The sequence below is a fragment of the Rhododendron vialii genome, chromosome 5a (genome assembly GCF_030253575.1).
Source record: "Rhododendron vialii isolate Sample 1 chromosome 5a, ASM3025357v1".
NCBI classification, from domain to species: domain Eukaryota; kingdom Viridiplantae; phylum Streptophyta; class Magnoliopsida; order Ericales; family Ericaceae; genus Rhododendron; species Rhododendron vialii.
In genome coordinates, this window is record NC_080561.1 from 36,303,658 (window position 1) to 36,322,280 (window position 18,623).

The 18,623-nt window shown below is 43.6% G+C and overlaps 3 protein-coding genes across 5 annotated transcripts in view; all 3 read left to right on the forward strand.

Annotated features, from left to right (window-relative positions):
- Positions 1-402: 402 nt before the first annotated feature.
- Positions 403-6,663, forward strand: LOC131326856 (uncharacterized). 2 transcript variants are annotated; one of them, XM_058359757.1, is made up of 6 exons: positions 403-519; positions 1,755-2,033; positions 2,262-2,553; positions 3,049-3,183; positions 3,285-3,489; positions 6,278-6,663. In XM_058359757.1, exons 1-5 carry the CDS (start codon positions 473-475, stop codon positions 3,471-3,473), a joined length of 942 nt encoding a protein of 313 aa, XP_058215740.1. In that variant the 5' UTR covers positions 403-472; the 3' UTR covers positions 3,474-3,489; positions 6,278-6,663. The 2 variants fall into 2 exon arrangements, with proteins under 2 accessions (XP_058215740.1, XP_058215741.1); XM_058359758.1 differs by lacking the exon at positions 6,278-6,663 and adding an exon at positions 3,674-3,858.
- A 180-nt stretch (positions 6,664-6,843) lies between these two features.
- LOC131326855 (uncharacterized) overlaps positions 6,844-18,623 on the forward strand; it is a 47,860-nt gene continuing 36,080 nt past the window's right edge. For both annotated transcript variants that reach the window (XM_058359755.1, XM_058359756.1), the window contains exons 1-5: positions 6,844-7,755; positions 8,600-8,878; positions 9,128-9,419; positions 9,935-10,069; positions 10,171-10,375. In XM_058359755.1, coding sequence (XP_058215738.1) covers positions 7,577-7,755; positions 8,600-8,878; positions 9,128-9,419; positions 9,935-10,069; positions 10,171-10,359 — 1,074 coding nt within the window. In that variant the 5' untranslated portion in view covers positions 6,844-7,576 and the 3' untranslated portion in view covers positions 10,360-10,375. The remainder of the gene's footprint in view (positions 7,756-8,599; positions 8,879-9,127; positions 9,420-9,934; positions 10,070-10,170; positions 10,376-18,623) is intronic.
- On the forward strand, positions 15,903-18,358 carry LOC131326861 (uncharacterized). The gene is made up of 5 exons (XM_058359763.1): positions 15,903-16,547; positions 16,654-16,821; positions 16,919-17,458; positions 17,551-17,685; positions 17,800-18,358. The coding sequence occupies exons 3-5, from the start codon at positions 17,348-17,350 to the stop codon at positions 18,145-18,147; spliced, it is 594 nt and encodes a 197-aa protein (XP_058215746.1). The 5' UTR covers positions 15,903-16,547; positions 16,654-16,821; positions 16,919-17,347; the 3' UTR covers positions 18,148-18,358.

Sequence of the window (18,623 nt, forward strand, 5' to 3'; positions counted from 1 at the left end):
CATCTCATTTGGATAGACCTTCCCCTTTCTCTTCTCACCAAATCTCAACAATTTTGGTGAGAAACAAAAATAACTTCACAAAAGGTTCTTGATTCTCACAATTTCTCACCTCTTTAACCATCCAAACAAGGAAGAGAAAGCTCTTCCTCTCATCTTTTCTTTTCTCCTGAAAACCCTCCATCCAAAGGGGTTGTAAAGAAGTAAAGAACCAAGGGTTTTATCTAACAGATTCTTAACGGACGTGGTTCTAAGTTATAACGGTGAATAGACGGAGGTGTGCCGATAAAAGGGTTTTAAGATGAGGGGGTATCTAGTGAGAAAGGTTGATAGATGTAGGGGTATTCGAGATATTTACCCTTCACCCGACTCTATGTATATGGGCTACCAACTTTCTCAAGCCCTAGTATATTAATTGACAGAATCAGAAACCACATTGATCCAAAAAAAAAATAAGAAACCCCACCACCCCATAATGGCAGAGAAACCAGCAGCCAACGCCGACTATATGTACGGCCATGGGTACGTTCGTCGTCGTCGTCCTCTCTCTCTCTCTCTCTCTCTCTCTCTCTCTCTCTCTCTCTCTCTCAGTAGTAGTAGTTGCCTACCCGTTTTAATAATGTCTAATGTTTTTCTCTATCCGGGGAACTAGGGTTGCCAACTCTCTCTCTCTCTCTCTCTCTCTCTCTCTCTCTCTCTCTCTCTCTCTCTCTCTCTCTCTCAGTAGTAGTAGTAGTTGCCTTCCCGTTTTAATAATGTCTAATGTTTTTCTCTACCCGGGGAACTAGGGCTGCCAACGAACCAAGCTAATTGCGAGCAGCTCGCGGCTCGGCTCAACTCGTTTAGTAATAGAGCCGAGCTCTCGGGATTTAGGATTGTTTATTAAAAGAGCCGAGTTCGATACTCAAAAGCTCGGCTCGCTACAACTTGGGTCGTTTGTGTAGGCTTGGCTGGTTTAAAAGGCTCGATAAGTAAAATGTAAATAAGCCAAGCTCGTTTCGTTAAGGGCTAGGCTCATTTACAAACGAGTTGATGTTGAGCTCAAGTTTTAGGCTCGTCGTTTAGTTAACAAGCCGAGAACGAACACAAGGAAGCTCGGCTCGGCTCGGCTCCTTTGCATCCCTATGAGGAACTAATTGGATTGTTGCAATGGAACGGATGATAATCAACGATTTTATCAACTGCCTGCTTGTATGTACAGGGGAGGCTCCGGGATTTTGGTTCAGCGGTGATGAAAACATAAAATATATTTTTTTGTGTACCACGTCCAGGCTTTATGTTAAAAGAACATATATTTATTTTGGTTGAAAATTTATTTAGCCTAATTTATTTAGTTTTGTTGAGTTATGTTATCTATTGACTCACGAGTTTAAGAGAATTTTTTCATTTACTTTAGCTACGTATGAATAATTCAGTGGCGACAGTATTAAAAAAAACATATTTCATCCCCTGAAACCTTTGTGCAGCCGCCCTTTTGTATGTATAATAATCTCTCTGGTTCCATTTTAATTGATCAGAATGTTGGTTTTCCCGAAGCAAGGTCAAGAGCATTTTGTGGAGCTTCTGACAGAAAGAAGACTTATTGTCTTTTGGGGGTTCAGTTGTAGTAGTTATTGATCGAGATTGGTTGCTGTATAGTCGTAGTAGTAGTCGTAGTTGTCTACCCGGTTTTAATAATATATGATGATGATGGTTTTATCAACTGGCTGCCTGCTTGTATGTATAACAATCTCTCTGGTTCCATTTAAATTGATCAGAATGTTGGTTTTTCTGAAACCGGGGCAAGAGCGCTCTGTGGAGCTTCTGAGGGAGGAGAAAGAAAGAAGAATTATTTTACATAAAAAGCGGATAGCTCTACTAGGGGAGGAGGAAGCCAAGAAACTTCAGCAGGAGGATTACGAGCGAGAGCAACCTCTGCTAGACCGAGTGCTTGAGAAGCAGACACTTGATACTCCACTCTCAATCTCTGAATTACCAGTGGATCCCAAGATAGAAGAAATGCCAGCAACCCTCGGCAGCTATACGTGCTGTTTCGGGTACGTTCGTCTCTCTCTCTCTCCACGTGGCGACTCTATTGATTCTTCAAATCGAGATTATTGTCTTTAGTCTTTTGGGAGGTTGTATTAGTTATTGATCGAGATTGGTTGTTGTCTAGTCATTGTAGTTGCCTACCCATTTTAATAATAGATGATGATGATGCTTTTATTAACAGCCTGCCTGCTTGTTTGTATAACAATCTCTGTGGTTCGATTTTAATTGATCAGAATGTTGGTTTTTCCGAAACCGGGTCAAGAGCACACTATGGACCTTCTGGGGGAGGAGAGAGGAAGAAGACATCTGTTGCATAAAAATCGGATAGCTCTACTAGGGGAGGAGGAAGCGGAGAAACTTCAGAAGGAGGATCATGAGCGAGAGCAACATCTACTAGATCAAATTCACAAGGAGGGGAGTGCTAAGAGAGAAAAAACGGAACGACGACATTATCTGGGCCCTCAGTTCGTCGAGCTTACATCCACACAGCGGCTTGATTACGAAAAGAGGCTCCATGAGAGCGGGGTACGTGTGCGGATGTCCACATACGTACATGCGGAAATGCACATCAAATGATTCTTCTGTTTGATGTTTACTTATTACTTCTTTGTTTGTGTGGCAAAAACACCCTTTGAAAGAGTCCTCCATTTTGCACACAGGCCACAACTGCTGCCTCGTCATTCAACTTCAAAATTATTTTTTCCAGCATTCCATTCCTTAAATGTCTTCTTTGAAGTTATTATTTGACAGAAAACATGCCATTCGTTAGATGCAGCATCCCAAACAGATTTGGCACAAAACATGCCATTATTTGAAAGCAACCATTCCACGCAATTGGCCAACACTGGATTAGGAGTAGGATAGTTGGCAATGATTTCCCCCATAGGTCGGCCATAAGCTTTGCCCTCGATTGGATCAATTTATTGTACTTTTGACTTACATTGGTCTCATATCCCCTCTTTAATATTTTCCCTCTCCTCTTTAATAATGATTGCATAACTTTGCTTTATATACCTGCAGGGGTTTGATGTTGGGGATATCCCCGCATATGTTTCCAATATCCCTGTTAGACCATTTGTGCTTGACAGCCCCATGTTAGTGAAGATGGTTGAAGGGTATGCAAAGTTGGCCCTTGATCAGCACAACAAACATAATGTATGTGTGTGCGGGCGGGCGGGCTTTTGGTGGTTCGTTAAATTCTTCCACCCTCACCTCTTTCTTTGTATTTGGTTTGACATCTCTCTTGAAATTTGTAGAATACAAAGTACCAATTTGTGAAGGTCCTCAAGGCAAACATCGGTGGTTATAGTCCTGGTTGGACCTACTATATTACCTCTCAGGTCAAAGATATGGCTGGTTCTGGTTCTCCCACTCTCAACTTCCAGGCCGAAGTGAATAGTTTGGAGGATAAGGAAGCTGTCACGTCTATTGCACCTGAACCGTAATCCTATCTACTCCAAGGTACACTTTTTCCCCTATTAAATGAGCTTATACAGTTATACGTGTCGACATTGTTATGCTATTGTTGAAAAGGTGCTGTGTTTCCTTTTCTTTATTTTTTTTGACATTGGTGAATTGTTGCTGGTTTTGAATGGATACGATGGCCTTTTATTTTTCTCTTTTCCCATATGTATTTTTGTTGCAGCTTCGCTAAGTCCACTGCCAAGGTGCACCTTTTGCCAGACCAAAAATTAGTTGAAGATTTTTGATATCTTGAACATGAGAAATAAATTAGTTTCATTTCACAGAAATATTTACGCTTTTTGAATAATGTATATGGGAACTCTGCGTAAAGAAAAATCCCATGAGAACGCTTGTTTATGGTTTTTATGTAGAGAACATGGAAGATTCAGTATTGTTATAATAACGAAACTTGGTTCCATCATATCATGTAGCTTGTTTTCTTGATCTCGTATATTAGCCACCATTGGTACTTGAAAGTGGAAGAACTTGAGATGTTTATTTCCGCGGAATCAGTATATTTTTCATGAAGAGGACTTTAGGAACTGGCGGACTTTAGGGAATGGAGATTTAGGATCTACTTTACCTGGACATAGGTGCGGGTGTTGGATGCCATGATATGCTGATGACCTAGCAAATTGTTTTGTAGAACGCATGTTCCGAACCACAGTACACGTCTGTTCTCCTTTGTTTCATGTACATCTCTGGTTTTCTTCCTCTTCTTTCAATAATCCTCTTTCTTTTCTTCATCTAATCGCCTCTGTTTGATTTAATTAGCCACCAGACGAGCAAGTTGACGTAAGAAAAGTTCTGAGCCTGAACATTTTTTTTCTTTTTCCCAAGAGGCAAGCTTTTGCAAGTTTTGGGTCATTGTGAGTCATGATCCTTTCCAGGAATGCAGGGGTATGGCGATGGGTACTATTATGGGTTTGCACTTTGTATTACATTAGTACTAGTAAGTTCGGATGATCGGCTGGAATGAAATCCTCATTGTATTGTTTTTCACCCTCCTATAAAAGAATTTTAATGATGATCACCTAGGAAAAGTCATTTAACCCTAATCTTATTTACTTTTGCCGGAGAAACACAGAACTGATCTCTAAACTTTTTTAAGTTACTCCAACTTTTCCTTTTGCTGGTGGTCTGTATTTTATGGAACATCGTAGCACTTACAAAAAAAGTTGTATGGAAACCTGAAACAATCTTCTTGAATTTGATCAACTTTGTTGGTTCGCTCATTTACTCTCCAGCTAATTTAGCTATTGTACTTTTGTTCAGTTGTCTTAATATGAGGTTCAATCTCATTTTCAAGCTAATTCTCAGTATTGAGACGTAAGAGCAATGTTTATGATCCGTGGTTTGTGCTACTTCTGTGTAAACTCCCCATGCTTCACCAATAAATTAGAAATCTGAAAGACTTCTTTATTTGAACTTGTGGATATTTAGTGTCAACTGCTGGGAAATTATCCGACACCTGCTTCAAAGGATATGTACCTGTACTGGCTATTTTATTTATACCGGTACTTTGCTTGGTAGTTGTGCATGCATATCAGGTACCAGTACATTGTACGGGTACGGTAAAGTACGAGTACGTATCCAGAAAATTCCTAAAAAATTGGAGTATGGGTATGGCCAAGGTACGTCCTTTTTTTTTTTTATTACATTTTAAACATTATTTTTATTACATTTAACGGATGTAAACCTATGTGACCAACAAAAAGCAACGTCATATGAAATCAAGAGTGCACGCATCAAGTTCCACATGTCAATTACCAAAAACAAATTACATCTATCTTTTTTTTTTAATTGTCAAATATGACAAGCAAGGGAGCCATTTTAACCCTTTCATCAGGTTCTTCAACTTTCCTTTGCATATCAATAATCTGTCGTGGAATCCCTCTTGGGCACAATCTGATCCCTTTTCCAGGAGGTTAAGCAAGTGTACCTCGACTCTAGAGTATGTACCCATGTATTCAAGTTCAGAAAAATTGCAATTTTTGTGATGTAACTCCAAAGAGGAGCATGGTTTTCTTCGGCCATGAATGTTTGTTTTGCAATATATATATATACTAGTTTAAATCATGAAACTTGATAACCAAAACCCTAACCCCACCACAATTTCCAAAAAACCCTTGGAGTTTCGATCATACTCCACAACACAGAAAGACGGGGAGGAGAGAGGAATGAAAACGCAGAGGAAGGAACAAAAGTTAGACAAAATAACTATAAAAAGTGAGTACTTCTTGGAGTCAAGCGTTGCTGCGTTGGAATGGGAATCAGGGCCGGAGGGTTAGATATAGGGTCTTGGATTTGGATGGAGGGCTTTCTTGTCTGATTCTGCCTTTTGAGGCTCGTGCCTACTTCAGTGCAGCTTGCATAATCATAAGAATACTTTTGGGCATTCTCGTCTTGAGTTTAGTCTTCGTAGTCTCAAATGGGGCATTTTGTTATCTAAAACTAGTTTTTTTATTGCTCCACATCTACTTGGGTTATTGATACAACGTCTAGTGTTTGTTCCATGCACCAATGCTAGTCATTTGTTGAAGCAACTCCCTTTCTATGGTTCCCAGCATTTGCTTGAGGACAAATAGCCCTTAATTTTCCCTTGTACTTAATGTGTGTTGCAGTACAAGTTGAACAAAAATTGTGCTTGTACTAAATGCGACAAAATAGCGGATAATAATGTACAATTTTCCCTTGTACTGTCGCAGCCTTTTAGGCTAGCAATGTAATCATGTTGTGTTATTTACAAGTTGTTTGTTAACTGTTCATTCCTGTTCTATTTCAGGGCAGGCGGAGATTTCACATTGCTGTTGATGTTGTTTGTTGACTTGTCTTTACTTTTTGGGTAGTTGGTGCTTCCAAACTAATGGTTAACTATGTGTATGACTAGAATACTCTGTTCGGTTCGGTATCGTGTTCTGGAAATATGACTGTGGTATGGCATTATGGTCAGTTTAGGCTCAAAAGCTGTTGTTAAGTTTAGGGTGGTTGGTGCTTTCAACCTAATGGTTAACTATGCGTATGACTGGAATACTCTGCTAGGTCCAGTATCATGTTCTGGAAATATGAGACGGTAATATGGCATTGTAGTCGGTTTCAATGTGCTAACTGTTGCTCCGGTGAACTTCATAATTTTTCTCATTCAGCATTATTGTTTTCTTTTCTTTTGCTCAAGAATCAAACAGGTAACCAGCGAGCATCTGAGCGGTTCGAACAATTTTTAGACAGCCCAGACCCGACCACTCTCCTCTTTCTCTCCCTCTAAAATTCTGGCCGTCCAAAACACGGTTGGATGGCTTGGATGTGCCTTCGGGTGCCACATGTCATCAAATGGAGACTTCCATACTACATAAACGAAAAAGGTTTGATGTTTTCAACATACAAGACTAGCTGCTACCCGCCACGCGATGGCACACTGAAAAGCAACTGCAAGATGATTCTCGACTCCTTATCCTACCCTTTATATAACAAACCCAAATCAAACATGGTACAACTAATTCATTCTGCATGTTATCTAATTCTTTTAAGACATAATTTGGCAATCAAACGTGTCCAAAGGGATTAAACTAAACACTTAAAACATTTTCACCTGAGCTAGATTATCCCTTCCTCCTGCTCGGCCTCCTGAGTGGTCAACATTTTCACCTGGGTTAGAACTTAGATATCTCTTCCTCTGCTCAGTTCGGCTCGAATGGTCAATTGGTGAATAATTCGCCCGACGATGGCGCCAGCAGATCGTAGCCACAAAGTAAATGAACAGAGTTGAGAAATTCAGTTCATTGAAAGAGAGAGAGAGAGCGATTTATATGAAGATCAATTTTATACTGGGTAGAAAAAAAGAAAGAAAAGGAAAACAGAAAGTACAGTGCCAGTGAATAAAGGGGTGTCATCAAGTCATTTTCTTCAAAATAAAATAAAATAAAAAACATTTTCCACTTTCTTCACGCTCTGTACGCTAAAACATCCCTCACTCACAGGAAATCTCTAGGGTTTCATTTTTTTTTTTGATCCGCTCTAGGGTTTCATTTCACTTCCTCACTCTAGAAAACCCCAAATCTCTCTCTCTCTCTCTCTCTCTCTGAAAATGTCATGGCAACCGGCCAAATCGCTCGTCCGATTCACGTGCGTTTGCAAGCCATGGCTCTCTCTCATCTGTGATTCCACCTCCGCCCACACCACCGCCAAACCCCCCTTGCTCCTCCGACACTTCTCCCTCCCCCCAGACAACCTCCGTTCCGATGCCCACGCTGTCTACGCCCACGGGTACGTTCCTCTCTCTCTCTCTCTCTCTCTCTCACGGTGGCTACGCTATTTCTTCTTCAAATCGAGATCTATTATTTTACCGACACAAATTGCTCATTGTCTTTTAGGGTTTAGTACTTTTAGGGTTTAGTAGTTGCCTACCCGTTTTAATATGATTACGATGATTTTATATAATAGTAGTATATGTACGCGCACGGGTACATTGGTGTCTCTCTAATCGAAGATCTATTATTTAACCAACTCAAATTGTTACTGTGTTTTGGGGTTTGAATTGTGGTTATTGATAATATGATTATTTTATTAACTGCCGCCTGCATGTATAATAATCCTTCTGTACGTGTGTGTATGGGGGGGGGGGGGGGGGGCATGCTATTCATTTTTCGAGATGAGATTATTGTCTTTTGTTTTTGTCTCTTGGGGTTTCAATTGTAGTATGTAGGAGATGAAGATGAGATTGGTTGCTGTCTAGTAGTAGTAGTCGTAGTTGTTTCCTACCCGATTTAATAATAGGATGATGATTTTATTTTTATCAACTACCTGCTTGTGTGTATAATAATTTCTGTCGCTCTATCTCAATTGACCAGAATGTTGGTTTTTACAAAACCCGGTCAAGAGCACTCTGTGGAGCTGCTGAGGAGGAGAAAGAAAGAAGACTTATCGTTTTTTGTCTCTGTCTTTTGGGGGTTCAGTTGTAGTAGTTGTTGATCGAGATTGGTTGCTGTATAGTCGTAATAGTCGTTGTAGTTGCCTACCCGTTTTTAATAATATATGATGATGATGGTTTTATCAACTGGCTGCCTGCTGTATGTATAACAATCTCTCTGGTTCCATTTTAATTGATCAGAATGTTGGTTTTTCTGAAACTGGGGCAAGAGCACTCTGTGGAGCTTTTGAGGGAGGAGAAAGAAAAAAGAATTATTTTACATAAAAAGCGGATAGCTCTACTAGGGGAGGAGGAAGCCAAGAAACTTCAGCAGGAGGATTACGAGCGAGAGCAACGTCTGCTAGACCGAGTGCTTGAGAAGCAGACACTTGATACTCCACTCTCAATCTCTGAATTACCAGTGGATCCCAAGATAAAAGAAATGCCAGCACTCCTCGGCGACTATGCATGCTGTTTTGGGTATGTTCGTCTTTCTCTCTTGGTGGCCACACTATTGATTCTTCAAATTGAGATTATTGTCTTTTGTCTTTGTCTCTGTCTTTTGGGGGTTCAGTTGTAGTAGTTATTGATCAAGATTGGTTGATGTCTACTCGTAGTAGTTGTTGTAGTTGTCTACCCGTTTTAATAATATGTGAATATGATGCTTTTATTAACAGCCTGCCTGCTTGTATCTATAATAACCTCTGTGGTTCGATTTTAATTGATCAGAATGTTGGTTTTTCCGAAACCGGGTCAGGGGTTCAGTATGGAGCTTCTGAGGGAGGAGAGAGAAAGAAGACTTCTGTTTCATAAAAATCAGATAGTTCTACTAGGGACGGAGGAAGTGGAGAAACTTCAGAAGGAGGATTATGAGCGAGAGCAACATCTACTAGATCAAACTCACAAGGAGGGGAGTGCTAAGAGAGAAAAAACGGAACAACAACATCACCCGGGCCCTAAGTTTGTCGAGCTTACATCCACACAGCGGCTTGATTATGAAGAGAGGCTCCGTAAGAGCGGGGTACGTGCGTGGATGTACACATACATACATGCAGAAATGCGCATTGAATGATTCTTCTGTTTGATTGTTTTCTTATCTTATTCTTTCTTTGTTTGTGTGGTAAAAACACCTTTTGAGGGAGCCTCCATTTTGCACACAGGCCACTGCTGCCACCTATTCCCGTCATTCAACTTGATTATTTTTACCGGCATGCCATTCCTTAAATGTCTTCTTTGAAGTTATTATTTGATAGAAAGTATGCCATTCTTTAGATGCAGCATGCCAAGCAGATTTGGCACAAAACATGTCATTCTTTGAAAGCAATCATTTCACGCTATCCACCAACACTGGATTAGGAGTAAGATAGATAGTTGTGTTGGCAATGATTTCTCCCATAGGCCGGCCATAAGCTTTGCCCTCGATTTGATCGATTTATTGTACTTTTGAGTTACATTTGCTCTCATATCCCCTTTTTGATATTTTTTTCCCTCTCCTCTTTAATACTGATTGCATAACATTGCTTTATATACCTGCAGGTGTTTGATGTCGGGGATATTCCCGCATATGTTTCCAATATCCCTGTTAGACCATTTGTGCTGGGCCACCCCTTGTTAGTGGAGATGATTGAAGGATATGCAAAGTCAGGCCTTGAACAACACAACAAATATAATGTATGTGCGTGCGTGCATGTGGGCTTTTGGTGGTTCCTTAAATTCTTCCACCTTCACCTCTTTCTTTGTATTGGGTTTGACATAGCTCTTGAAATTTGTAGAATACAAAGTACCAATTTGTGAAGGTCCTCAAGGCAAACATCGGTGGTTATAGTCCTGGTTGGAACTACTACATTACCTCTCAGGTCAAGGATGTGGCTAGTTCTGGTTCTCCCACTCTCAACTTCCAGGCCAAAGTGAATAGTATTGAGGATCAGGAAGCTGTCACATCTATTGTGCCTGAACTGTAATCCTATCTACTCCAAGGTACACTTTTTTCCCTATTAAATGGGCTTATACAGTTACAGTTATACGTGTTGACTTTGTTATGGTCTTGTTGAAAAGGTCTTGTGCTCTGGTTACCTTCTTTTTTTTTCTTTTTTTTTTACACTGGTGATTTGCTGGTTTTGGATGTATACGATTGCCTTTTATTTTTCTCCTTGTGTATTTTTGTTGCACCAAGTCCACTGCCATGGTTTACCTTTTGCCAGACCAGAAATCAGTTGAAGATTTTTGATATCTTGAACATGAGAAATAAATTAGTTTTTTGATATCTTGAACATGAGAAATAAATTAGTTTCATTTCACAGAAATGTTTGTGCTGACATTGGATTCAACTCATGCTTACGCTTTTTGAATAATGTATCTGGAAACTCTTCGTAAAGAAAAACCCATGAGAACGTGTGTTTATTGTTTTTATGTAGAGTACATGGAAGATGCTTTCAGTTTTGTTATAATAACGAAACTTGGTTACATTACATCATGTAGCTTTTTTTCTTAATGATCTCGTATATTTGCCGCCAATGGTGCTTGAAAGTCTTAAGAACTTGAGATGTTTATTTTCGCGGCAACATGATTACGTGACATGCTAGGGCATCCCCTTTAAGCAACGCGTTGCGCCTGCTTTCGGGTGCTTCAAAGGCAAGGGGCGCCACATCGGCGCCCGAATGTGGTGATAAGTGAGCAAGGGTTCTTGCACATGCCTGGACGAGCGCGCCCATGACTATAAGATTCGTTTAGCAACTTGGAATATAGGGACTTTAACAGGTAAGACTAGGGAGTTAGTTGACACCATGCTTAGGAGGAGGATTAATATAGCTTGCCTTCAGAAGACTAAGTGGGTAGGGAGAAAGCTAGAGAGATAGATGGTACAGGATATAAGTGTGGGCACTCGCCCCAAAATTTTCGATTTTGTCATTCTAAAATCGGGTGCGGCCCTCTTTGAAAAGTGCGGCGAAACGCTTCGATTCAGAGTCGCCACTCGGGTTTTAGCGGTGAAATACCCAAGGAACCGAACCCGAAAACGTTTGCTACGTTCGTTTGATTTTGAAAAAGGCTCGTAGACTGAACCGTCGTCACCTTTGATATCTGAGGTTCGGGAGTTAGGTTACGAGAGGGGAAGGGTTTTATGGCACCCCTCTTGCCCAATCCGGAGATTGGTCTCTACTCAAGCATTTTTATAAAAACTTATGCATTTTTCTCTCATTGATCATTTTTTTAGCCAATTAGGGCGGGGGAACAGTTAATGGGGATTTAAAACTATAACAAGTTGCAATTATGTGATAAAATGTTTATGGATGATTTGCTTGCAATAATAAACATAGATTGAGAACAAGCACCGAGAGCAGTTTGAGTAAGGTGGAGTATGCTGCTCTGAAGGGATGTGAGCAGGTATCGCACCAGTATGCACCGGCCAGGCCACTGCATACTAACGCAACCTGCGCACGCCACCTCATCACTGGCGTACTCCACTTACCATGAACTCACAGTCTTTGTTTATAATCCTCTGGGCTCTGGAATGGACCAGCGCACACCCAGGACAAACCACGCAGTCAATATATCAGCGGTTAAATAATTACAGACAGATGAAATGGCTTTAAGCCATGAAAATAAACGGAACACCCCATAAACAGTGTGGGAACATAAAAGAGGCCAAGACTAAGCTAAGATGTAAGGGCCAGCCACTGGATCTTGGCATAACTGCTGTACGCCAGTCGTATGAGACCATACACCAGTTACATTCCTTACCCAGTGCTTGGCTTTGCATCATCTGGGCTTTGGAACATGACCAGAAAGCATCCCAAAGGCCCTCCAAAGCAAATAAAAGCAAATATTGAATGGTACACCTAAACAGTTCTAGGATACGGAAAGCTGTAAAATTGGTTATTAGCATGCTAAGGTGATGACAGAAGTGTAAGCAGGTAAAAATGGACGATTAATGATCCCCACGCCAGTGGTGCATATACTGCCATGATTGGCGTACGGCATGATGGTACTGGCGTGCGCCACAGTTCATCTCACATGATTGTCATATTTTACTAGTTTAAGGTCATAACTAGTATTGATTGCTAGCCTGGACCTTATTGGTTCTCCTCAGGGGTCGAAAACAGAAAGCCACATAAAGGTGGTATACCCTTTTGTGTTGAGGTTTGAAGATGGTTTTGAGCTTTAAGGTTGAAGATGGAGGTTGGATGGTGATTGAATGACAATGGGGTGTATGGAAGTGGGCTCCTCTTCTTTCTCTTTCAATGGAGGAGAAGAGATAGAGAGCAAGAGAGGAGAGTAAAAAAAGTTGGACTCTTTAATGTGGTTAACCCTTTGCAAATGAATGCAAGGGGGGTATTTATAGAGGAGAGAGGGACTGAAGAAGGGCCTTAACCAGTTGGGTTAGGGCTGGTTTGGTTAAGGGGAGAGCCTCTCATGCATTAAATGCATGGGACTTGGCTTGATGGAGGGTGTAGGAGAGAGGGGGAACGGGCCAGCCGAATGTAATCAGGGACTGTAGCCCACGTCAGGGTGGCACAAAAGTCTCGTCCATGTGGCTGAATAAAGTTGATTTGACTGGGATTGACTGGCGTGCGCCATGTTTTGACATGCGTGCGCCAGTGATAACTGAGTCAATGGTCGATGACCGACACGTGGCAGATCACTAGCACACGCCAAGAGAACATTGGCGTAAGTAAGTAGGGTTTTGTTGGGGCCATCTGGCTCGAAGGGTTTGAGGATGGAATTCGAAAGGGTTTAAATGAGAAATTTTCAAAGCTCAAAGCTCAAGACCTGCCATCGACCTTGGAATGTTCTTGACCTTTAATCATTATTGGGGCAACAAAAAGACCGTAAGATAGGTTTATCCGGATAGTTCAGAATATGGTGTCTACAGTAGCTCTCATTTGACGGCACTTGGAGTACCATGGACCTAGTACAAGTAACGTCAAAGGTTTGATAGACACCCCTCCTCCAGGCTATCTAGAGCAGGAAATACAAGTCAAAGAAGACATGAACTTTAAAGAACATACATGATCGATTGAGTTCAGTCAAACAAATCATTTGAGAAAAATCGCCCCTGCTGGGGATGCTATAGACGGACGGGCCGCTGCTTGATCTGCATCGGAAGGGTAGTACAGGCTACCGTAGGAGGCAAACTTCCCCGGGGGAATGATCCTCTGCAAAAGCATCGACTTTGCTTGGGGAAAGAAGAGGAAATTGGACGGCTGGATCGTCATTGATTTGAAATTGGACGGATGGATCGTCGTTAATTTGAAATTAGACGGATGAATCGTCGTTGATTTGAAATTGGACGGGTGGACCGTCGTTGATTTTGAAATTGGACGGATGGACCGTCGTTGATTTGAAATTGAACGGGTGGACCGTCGTTGATTTTTGAAATTGGACGGGTGGACCGTCGTTGATTTGAAATTGGACGGGTGGACCGTCGTTGATTTTGAAATTGGACGGGTGGACCGTCGTTGATTTTGAAATTGGACGGGTGGACCGTCGTTGATTTGAAATTAGACGGATGGATCGTCGTTGATTTGAAATTGAACGGATGGATCGTCGTTTGATTTGAATTTGGATAGATGGATCGCCGTTGATTTGAAATTGGAGCGGGCTCTGCTTTGGGGGGAGTCCACGTGAACCAATGTGAAGCTGGGCCACCTTGGGCTTCGATTTGGAAATAAATTTGGACTTTAAAAGAGAGTTGGGTCTGAGGCCCAAACGATAGTGGCGCACGGCATAATAATTCTGGCGCACGCCAGGAATCTTGGTCAACCCGGCTCAGATCCAGCCTAGACCCGGCCCAGCACGGCCCCCATGTCGTATAAACTTCTGTATGAGTGCAGTAATCGCCCTCAGTCAGTTTTTGAACTCTGAAATCCTTCCAAAACTGTCAAAACTCTTCAACCTCTCACTCAATCTCTCTCCATCTTCCTTCAAAATCTACTTACCCACATTACCCATGGCTGAATCCGGTGGTGACGGCGGCAATGGTGGCGACAAGAGCGAGGAATGGCCGAGAGTGGGTAGAGATGAGGCTGAGGGGTCTCGAATCGATGATCAGACGACGGGCGAACCTTCGTCGAGTGCTGGTGTAGTGGTTGCAGGTAGCGGCGGCGGCGATGGTGGCCATGTAGCAGAGGTGGGTGGCGGCGTTGATGGGCGTACGCCAGGAGAGGAAGGGCGTACGCCAGCTGTTTTTGGTACGGGGGGTCCACGAGTTCGACGATTGGATTCAAGGAGTGGTGTAGAGGGTTTGGTGATCACTGGTTTAGGTTCGGTTGGAGCCGGTGGCAGCGGCAGTGGTGGTGGTGATGATCGACCGGGGACACCATCGAGAGACCCGGCGAGGGGTAAGGATCCCGTGGTTGTAGAGGGTATCTCCGAGGAGGCACTCGTAAAGGGGGTTGAGTTTAGGCCTGTAGTGGGGTCTTCGGCGCATGTACCTGTTACGCGAGGAGACTTTGCTGAGTTTGTGACTGAGGAGGAACTTGGCCGTTTGCTTCGAGAGAACCCCGGGGTGGTGGCTGCAGTGATAGCAGCGCGAGAGGACCGGCAGAGGCAGATTGAGAGAGCTCAGGAGGAGGAGCGCCTGAGAGCAGAGGCCGAGGGTGCCAGGGCCGAGGAAGAGGCCTTTGTGCGTGAGACTAAGTCGGTCGAGGAGGTTCAGGGGGAGGTATGGTCCTTTGAGCGCGCAGTGACACTTGCTGAGTCTTTACGGCAGGCCCCCCGTGCTAGGTTTGTCGCGGACGCGTATGTTTTGCCAGAGCCACACTTGTTCATACCGTCTGGGGTTGAGAGCCTCGCACCTCTGCGGGATAGTTATGACGCGGAACTCATACTGAGGGATCCACAGACACTTATCTGTGGACTTGGTGAAGGTACATGTTTGGACGTACTTCGATACTCATGTTTTGTCATTGTAACAGTACGTAGCTTGAACTGGCGTAGCATAGCTTGCAACATACGTAGGTCAAAACCTTGAACTGTAGTTCGACTTAGAAAGTAGAATTTGGATAGTATGCCTCGACTTTGAAACTTGAATTGATTGATAAAATACTTGACGTAGCTTAATCGTCTTGCAGAGCACCCATAACTCCGACGAAAACTGTTAAGGCAAAGCTTGAATCAATCATAAGCTGTCTCGATTGATAACGTAGTCCTTTGAACTTGAATTCGACTAGCTAGATTGCCATGACATGATAAGTGCTAGGATGGCGTGCCCAATAGTTTAAACCGACCGGATGATAAACAGAATGCCTTTGAAATCGATTGAGAAGTGTACCCTGATGAAAGTAACGCCTCGTAGTCCAAGGCTTAACTGAAAACTGCATTTGATTTAATTCGACCGATAGCAGAATTGGTTGGAGCAACACGAGCACTGAATGGCTTTGATCGACCTCTGTAATGCTTGTTTCGACCGTAGAGTTACTTTTGAGATTCTGAATTCGATTGACTATCGGACTTGAGTTGCATTTACTGATGAATATCTTTTGTCGTCAGTCTTTGTATGCAGAGAGGAGTAGCCATCACTCGGGGTCACGGTGGTCCTGCGAGCTCGCTTGAGTTGTACAGAGGGCTGCCAGAGCAAGTCAGGGCTTTGGTAGACGTTGTAAGGTTCCGACTGTTCATTCTCATGTTGACGGCCGCAAAGAGTGACCATGCCCTGCTTACTGCACTGGCTGAGAGGTGGTGGGATTTCTCGAATACCTTCCACTTTCCGATCGGGGAGATGACAGTGACTCCGTCAGACTTTGCAGCTCTCATTGGCTTGAGGGTAGGAGGAGAGCCTATCCCGTTTGATTCAGAGATTCACAGAGATACCGGGACACTGGAGTGGTTCTTAGGGCAGGCACCGTCGGGCGAAGCAGAGACCATCCATTGCGACCAGTTCAAGCGGTATTTGCAGGGAAGGGCATCGGACTCAGAGCAGGAGGCGGAGCAGATGCAGATGGCGATGACCTACTTGTTGTACTTGTTCGGGGCAACATTGTACCCGAACAAACGAGCTACGGTACACCTGTCTTACTTGCCGGCCCTTCACGACTTACGCACAGCTTCGCGCTTTGACTGGGGAGGAGCAGCTCTGGGAACGTGCTATGGTTTTATGGGGGAGTTCTCGCGGGGGAAGAAAGCGACTGCCGGTTACTGGAGAGTGTGGGAGGTAAGAAATGAAACTTGCAATTCATTTCCTATTTTCCTTTCTTTTACTTGTCTTTGACTTGCATATGAACTGTATCTTGATGCCTTGATTGTCTGAACATTTGCAGCTGTGGGCTTACGAAGTGCTGAAGATGTACACACCGGAGAATAAGTGTCCAAACTTGAGGATGCTCCCACGTGCTATGATCTGGGGGTCTTTGTACAGTGGTAAGAAGAAATTGAGAGGGAGTCTCCTAGCTTTCAGGTCATATCTTGACGAGCTGTCAGGTACTTAGGTAAGCAACACGTCAAATCGACCATTCTGCCCTTAGAATTGCTTTAATGCTGTCGCTGATGCACATTTGACTCCGAATCTTTGCACTTGTCTCGCAGGTAGAGTGGGACCCATGGAGTAATGCAGAGCCTGAGCCTGAGTACTTGGCGAGGAGCAGAGTGGTGACAGCGAGTCGGGTGCTATTGAAGTCAGCTTTTAGGTGGCAGTGGTACTTAGGTGACCGGGTGACACGACAGTCACTGGGCTTTCTTGAGTACCAGGTTCCTGGGCCACTTCCACCTCACGCTTCACATACGGACAGGTATACTCTGAGAGAGCTGCAACGCTTCACTGCTCCGGCTGGCCTTGCTGCTTTCTTGAGGCCTGAGCGTGACTATGCCGTTTACCGGAGACAACGCCTGGCGAGGCCACTTGGGGTTTTGGAGCACATTGTCGTGCAGGGCGAGGCGCTGGAGGCCGGCGAGGAGAGGCGGAGCTAGGAGAGCAGGGTAGCTTGCTCGAGAGAGAGGAGCGACTACGCCACAACGATGGTCCTTCCCCGACTTTCTTGGACACTAACAGTGCGAGACGCGCAGGGAGAAGAGGCCATAGTTTGGTTTGAGCCTGCCAGGACAGAGCCTGCAGAGATCATAGGACCGGTACGATACTTTTCATCCCTTGTAGTTTCCTTACTTCACTTTTGGCATGTATATCTGGTTTGCGCTCTGATTTTGCCAAAACTGTAACACAGGCCCCGATGGAGTGGGTGCAAGAGGCGGTGCGCTTGATGAAGGCCATGGAGAAAGAGTTTCACAAGATAGTCGGCGGCGCCTCTTTGCAGTTACACTACCCACTGCCAGCTCCAGCTCTTGCTGTGCAGCCTCAGGTATAATTTCTCATTCTGCTCTTAGATAGGATTGCTTTCAAAATTTCTTGCACTTAGCATTTCAATATATACAATATGCACAACGGATGCTAAATGATTTGAATGATCATGCAGGGACGCGCTAGGGCGGCTCCTAGGAGGAAGAGCGTGGGGCCTCCTCCTCAAAAGAAGATAGCACCGAGTTCCTCTCGGCCAGCGGCGAGTGTACAGAGGGGAGTGCAGATCACTCCAGCTAGCGAGGAGCTCCAGTTCCGCCGAGAATTGAGGAAAAGGCCCGCGGGGAAGAGGCCTGCCGAGGGACCTTCACAAAAGAAGAGAAGAGAGGAGGAAGAAGAAGAAGAAGAGGAGCAAACATCCCTCAGCAGCGGCTCTGACTCCGCGGACGATCCTAGGTTTCGGATGGACCCGCGAGAGATGGAGGAGAGCAAGGAGGACGACGACGAGGACTTTTTTGATGACTGAGGGCTATCACTGAGTCTCGGTTTACTTTGCTGTCCTCTTGACATTTTGAGATAGTAGATACTTGACTTTTGGTATAGGGCATGTGTGCCTTGACTTTTGGGCGAGTGTGCCTTGATATTTTTTTAATTCTGCCTGGGCTGTTGTGCTGCTTTGATACATTTCTGCCTTTGCTTTTTGAATAGTAGTATATAATTTTTGCGTTTTTTGTTTATTGACTTCCCTTGCTTTGATGAGATTTGGTAAAAGAAAAGAACAAACTATCCACTAATATCTAACATGCATTAATGAATATTCTGAATCGACAAAAGACACTTGCATATGTACACAATCGACTTAGCTCAAAGAAAGAGGGACAGAGAAATTTTAGGATACGACATATATCCCAGACACACGGAGGATACGAGAAATTTGGGCATTAGTAGGCCAAAATTCGACATTCTTCTAAGCGAAGGAAACTGATCCTTTGAAAAGACAAC

Coding starts and splice junctions, on each gene's coding strand:
- LOC131326856 (XM_058359757.1), top strand. CDS start 473: ATGGCAGAGAAACCAGCAGCCAACGCCGACTATATGTACGGCCATGG. Junction 2,554..3,048: donor AGAGGCTCCATGAGAGCGGG/GTACGTGTGCGG, acceptor ATATACCTGCAG/GGGTTTGATGTTGGGGATAT. Junction 3,184..3,284: donor ATCAGCACAACAAACATAAT/GTATGTGTGTGC, acceptor TGAAATTTGTAG/AATACAAAGTACCAATTTGT.
- LOC131326861 (XM_058359763.1), top strand. CDS start 17,348: ATGGTCCTTCCCCGACTTTCTTGGACACTAACAGTGCGAGACGCGCAG. Junction 17,459..17,550: donor CTGCAGAGATCATAGGACCG/GTACGATACTTT, acceptor ACTGTAACACAG/GCCCCGATGGAGTGGGTGCA. Junction 17,686..17,799: donor CTCTTGCTGTGCAGCCTCAG/GTATAATTTCTC, acceptor ATGATCATGCAG/GGACGCGCTAGGGCGGCTCC.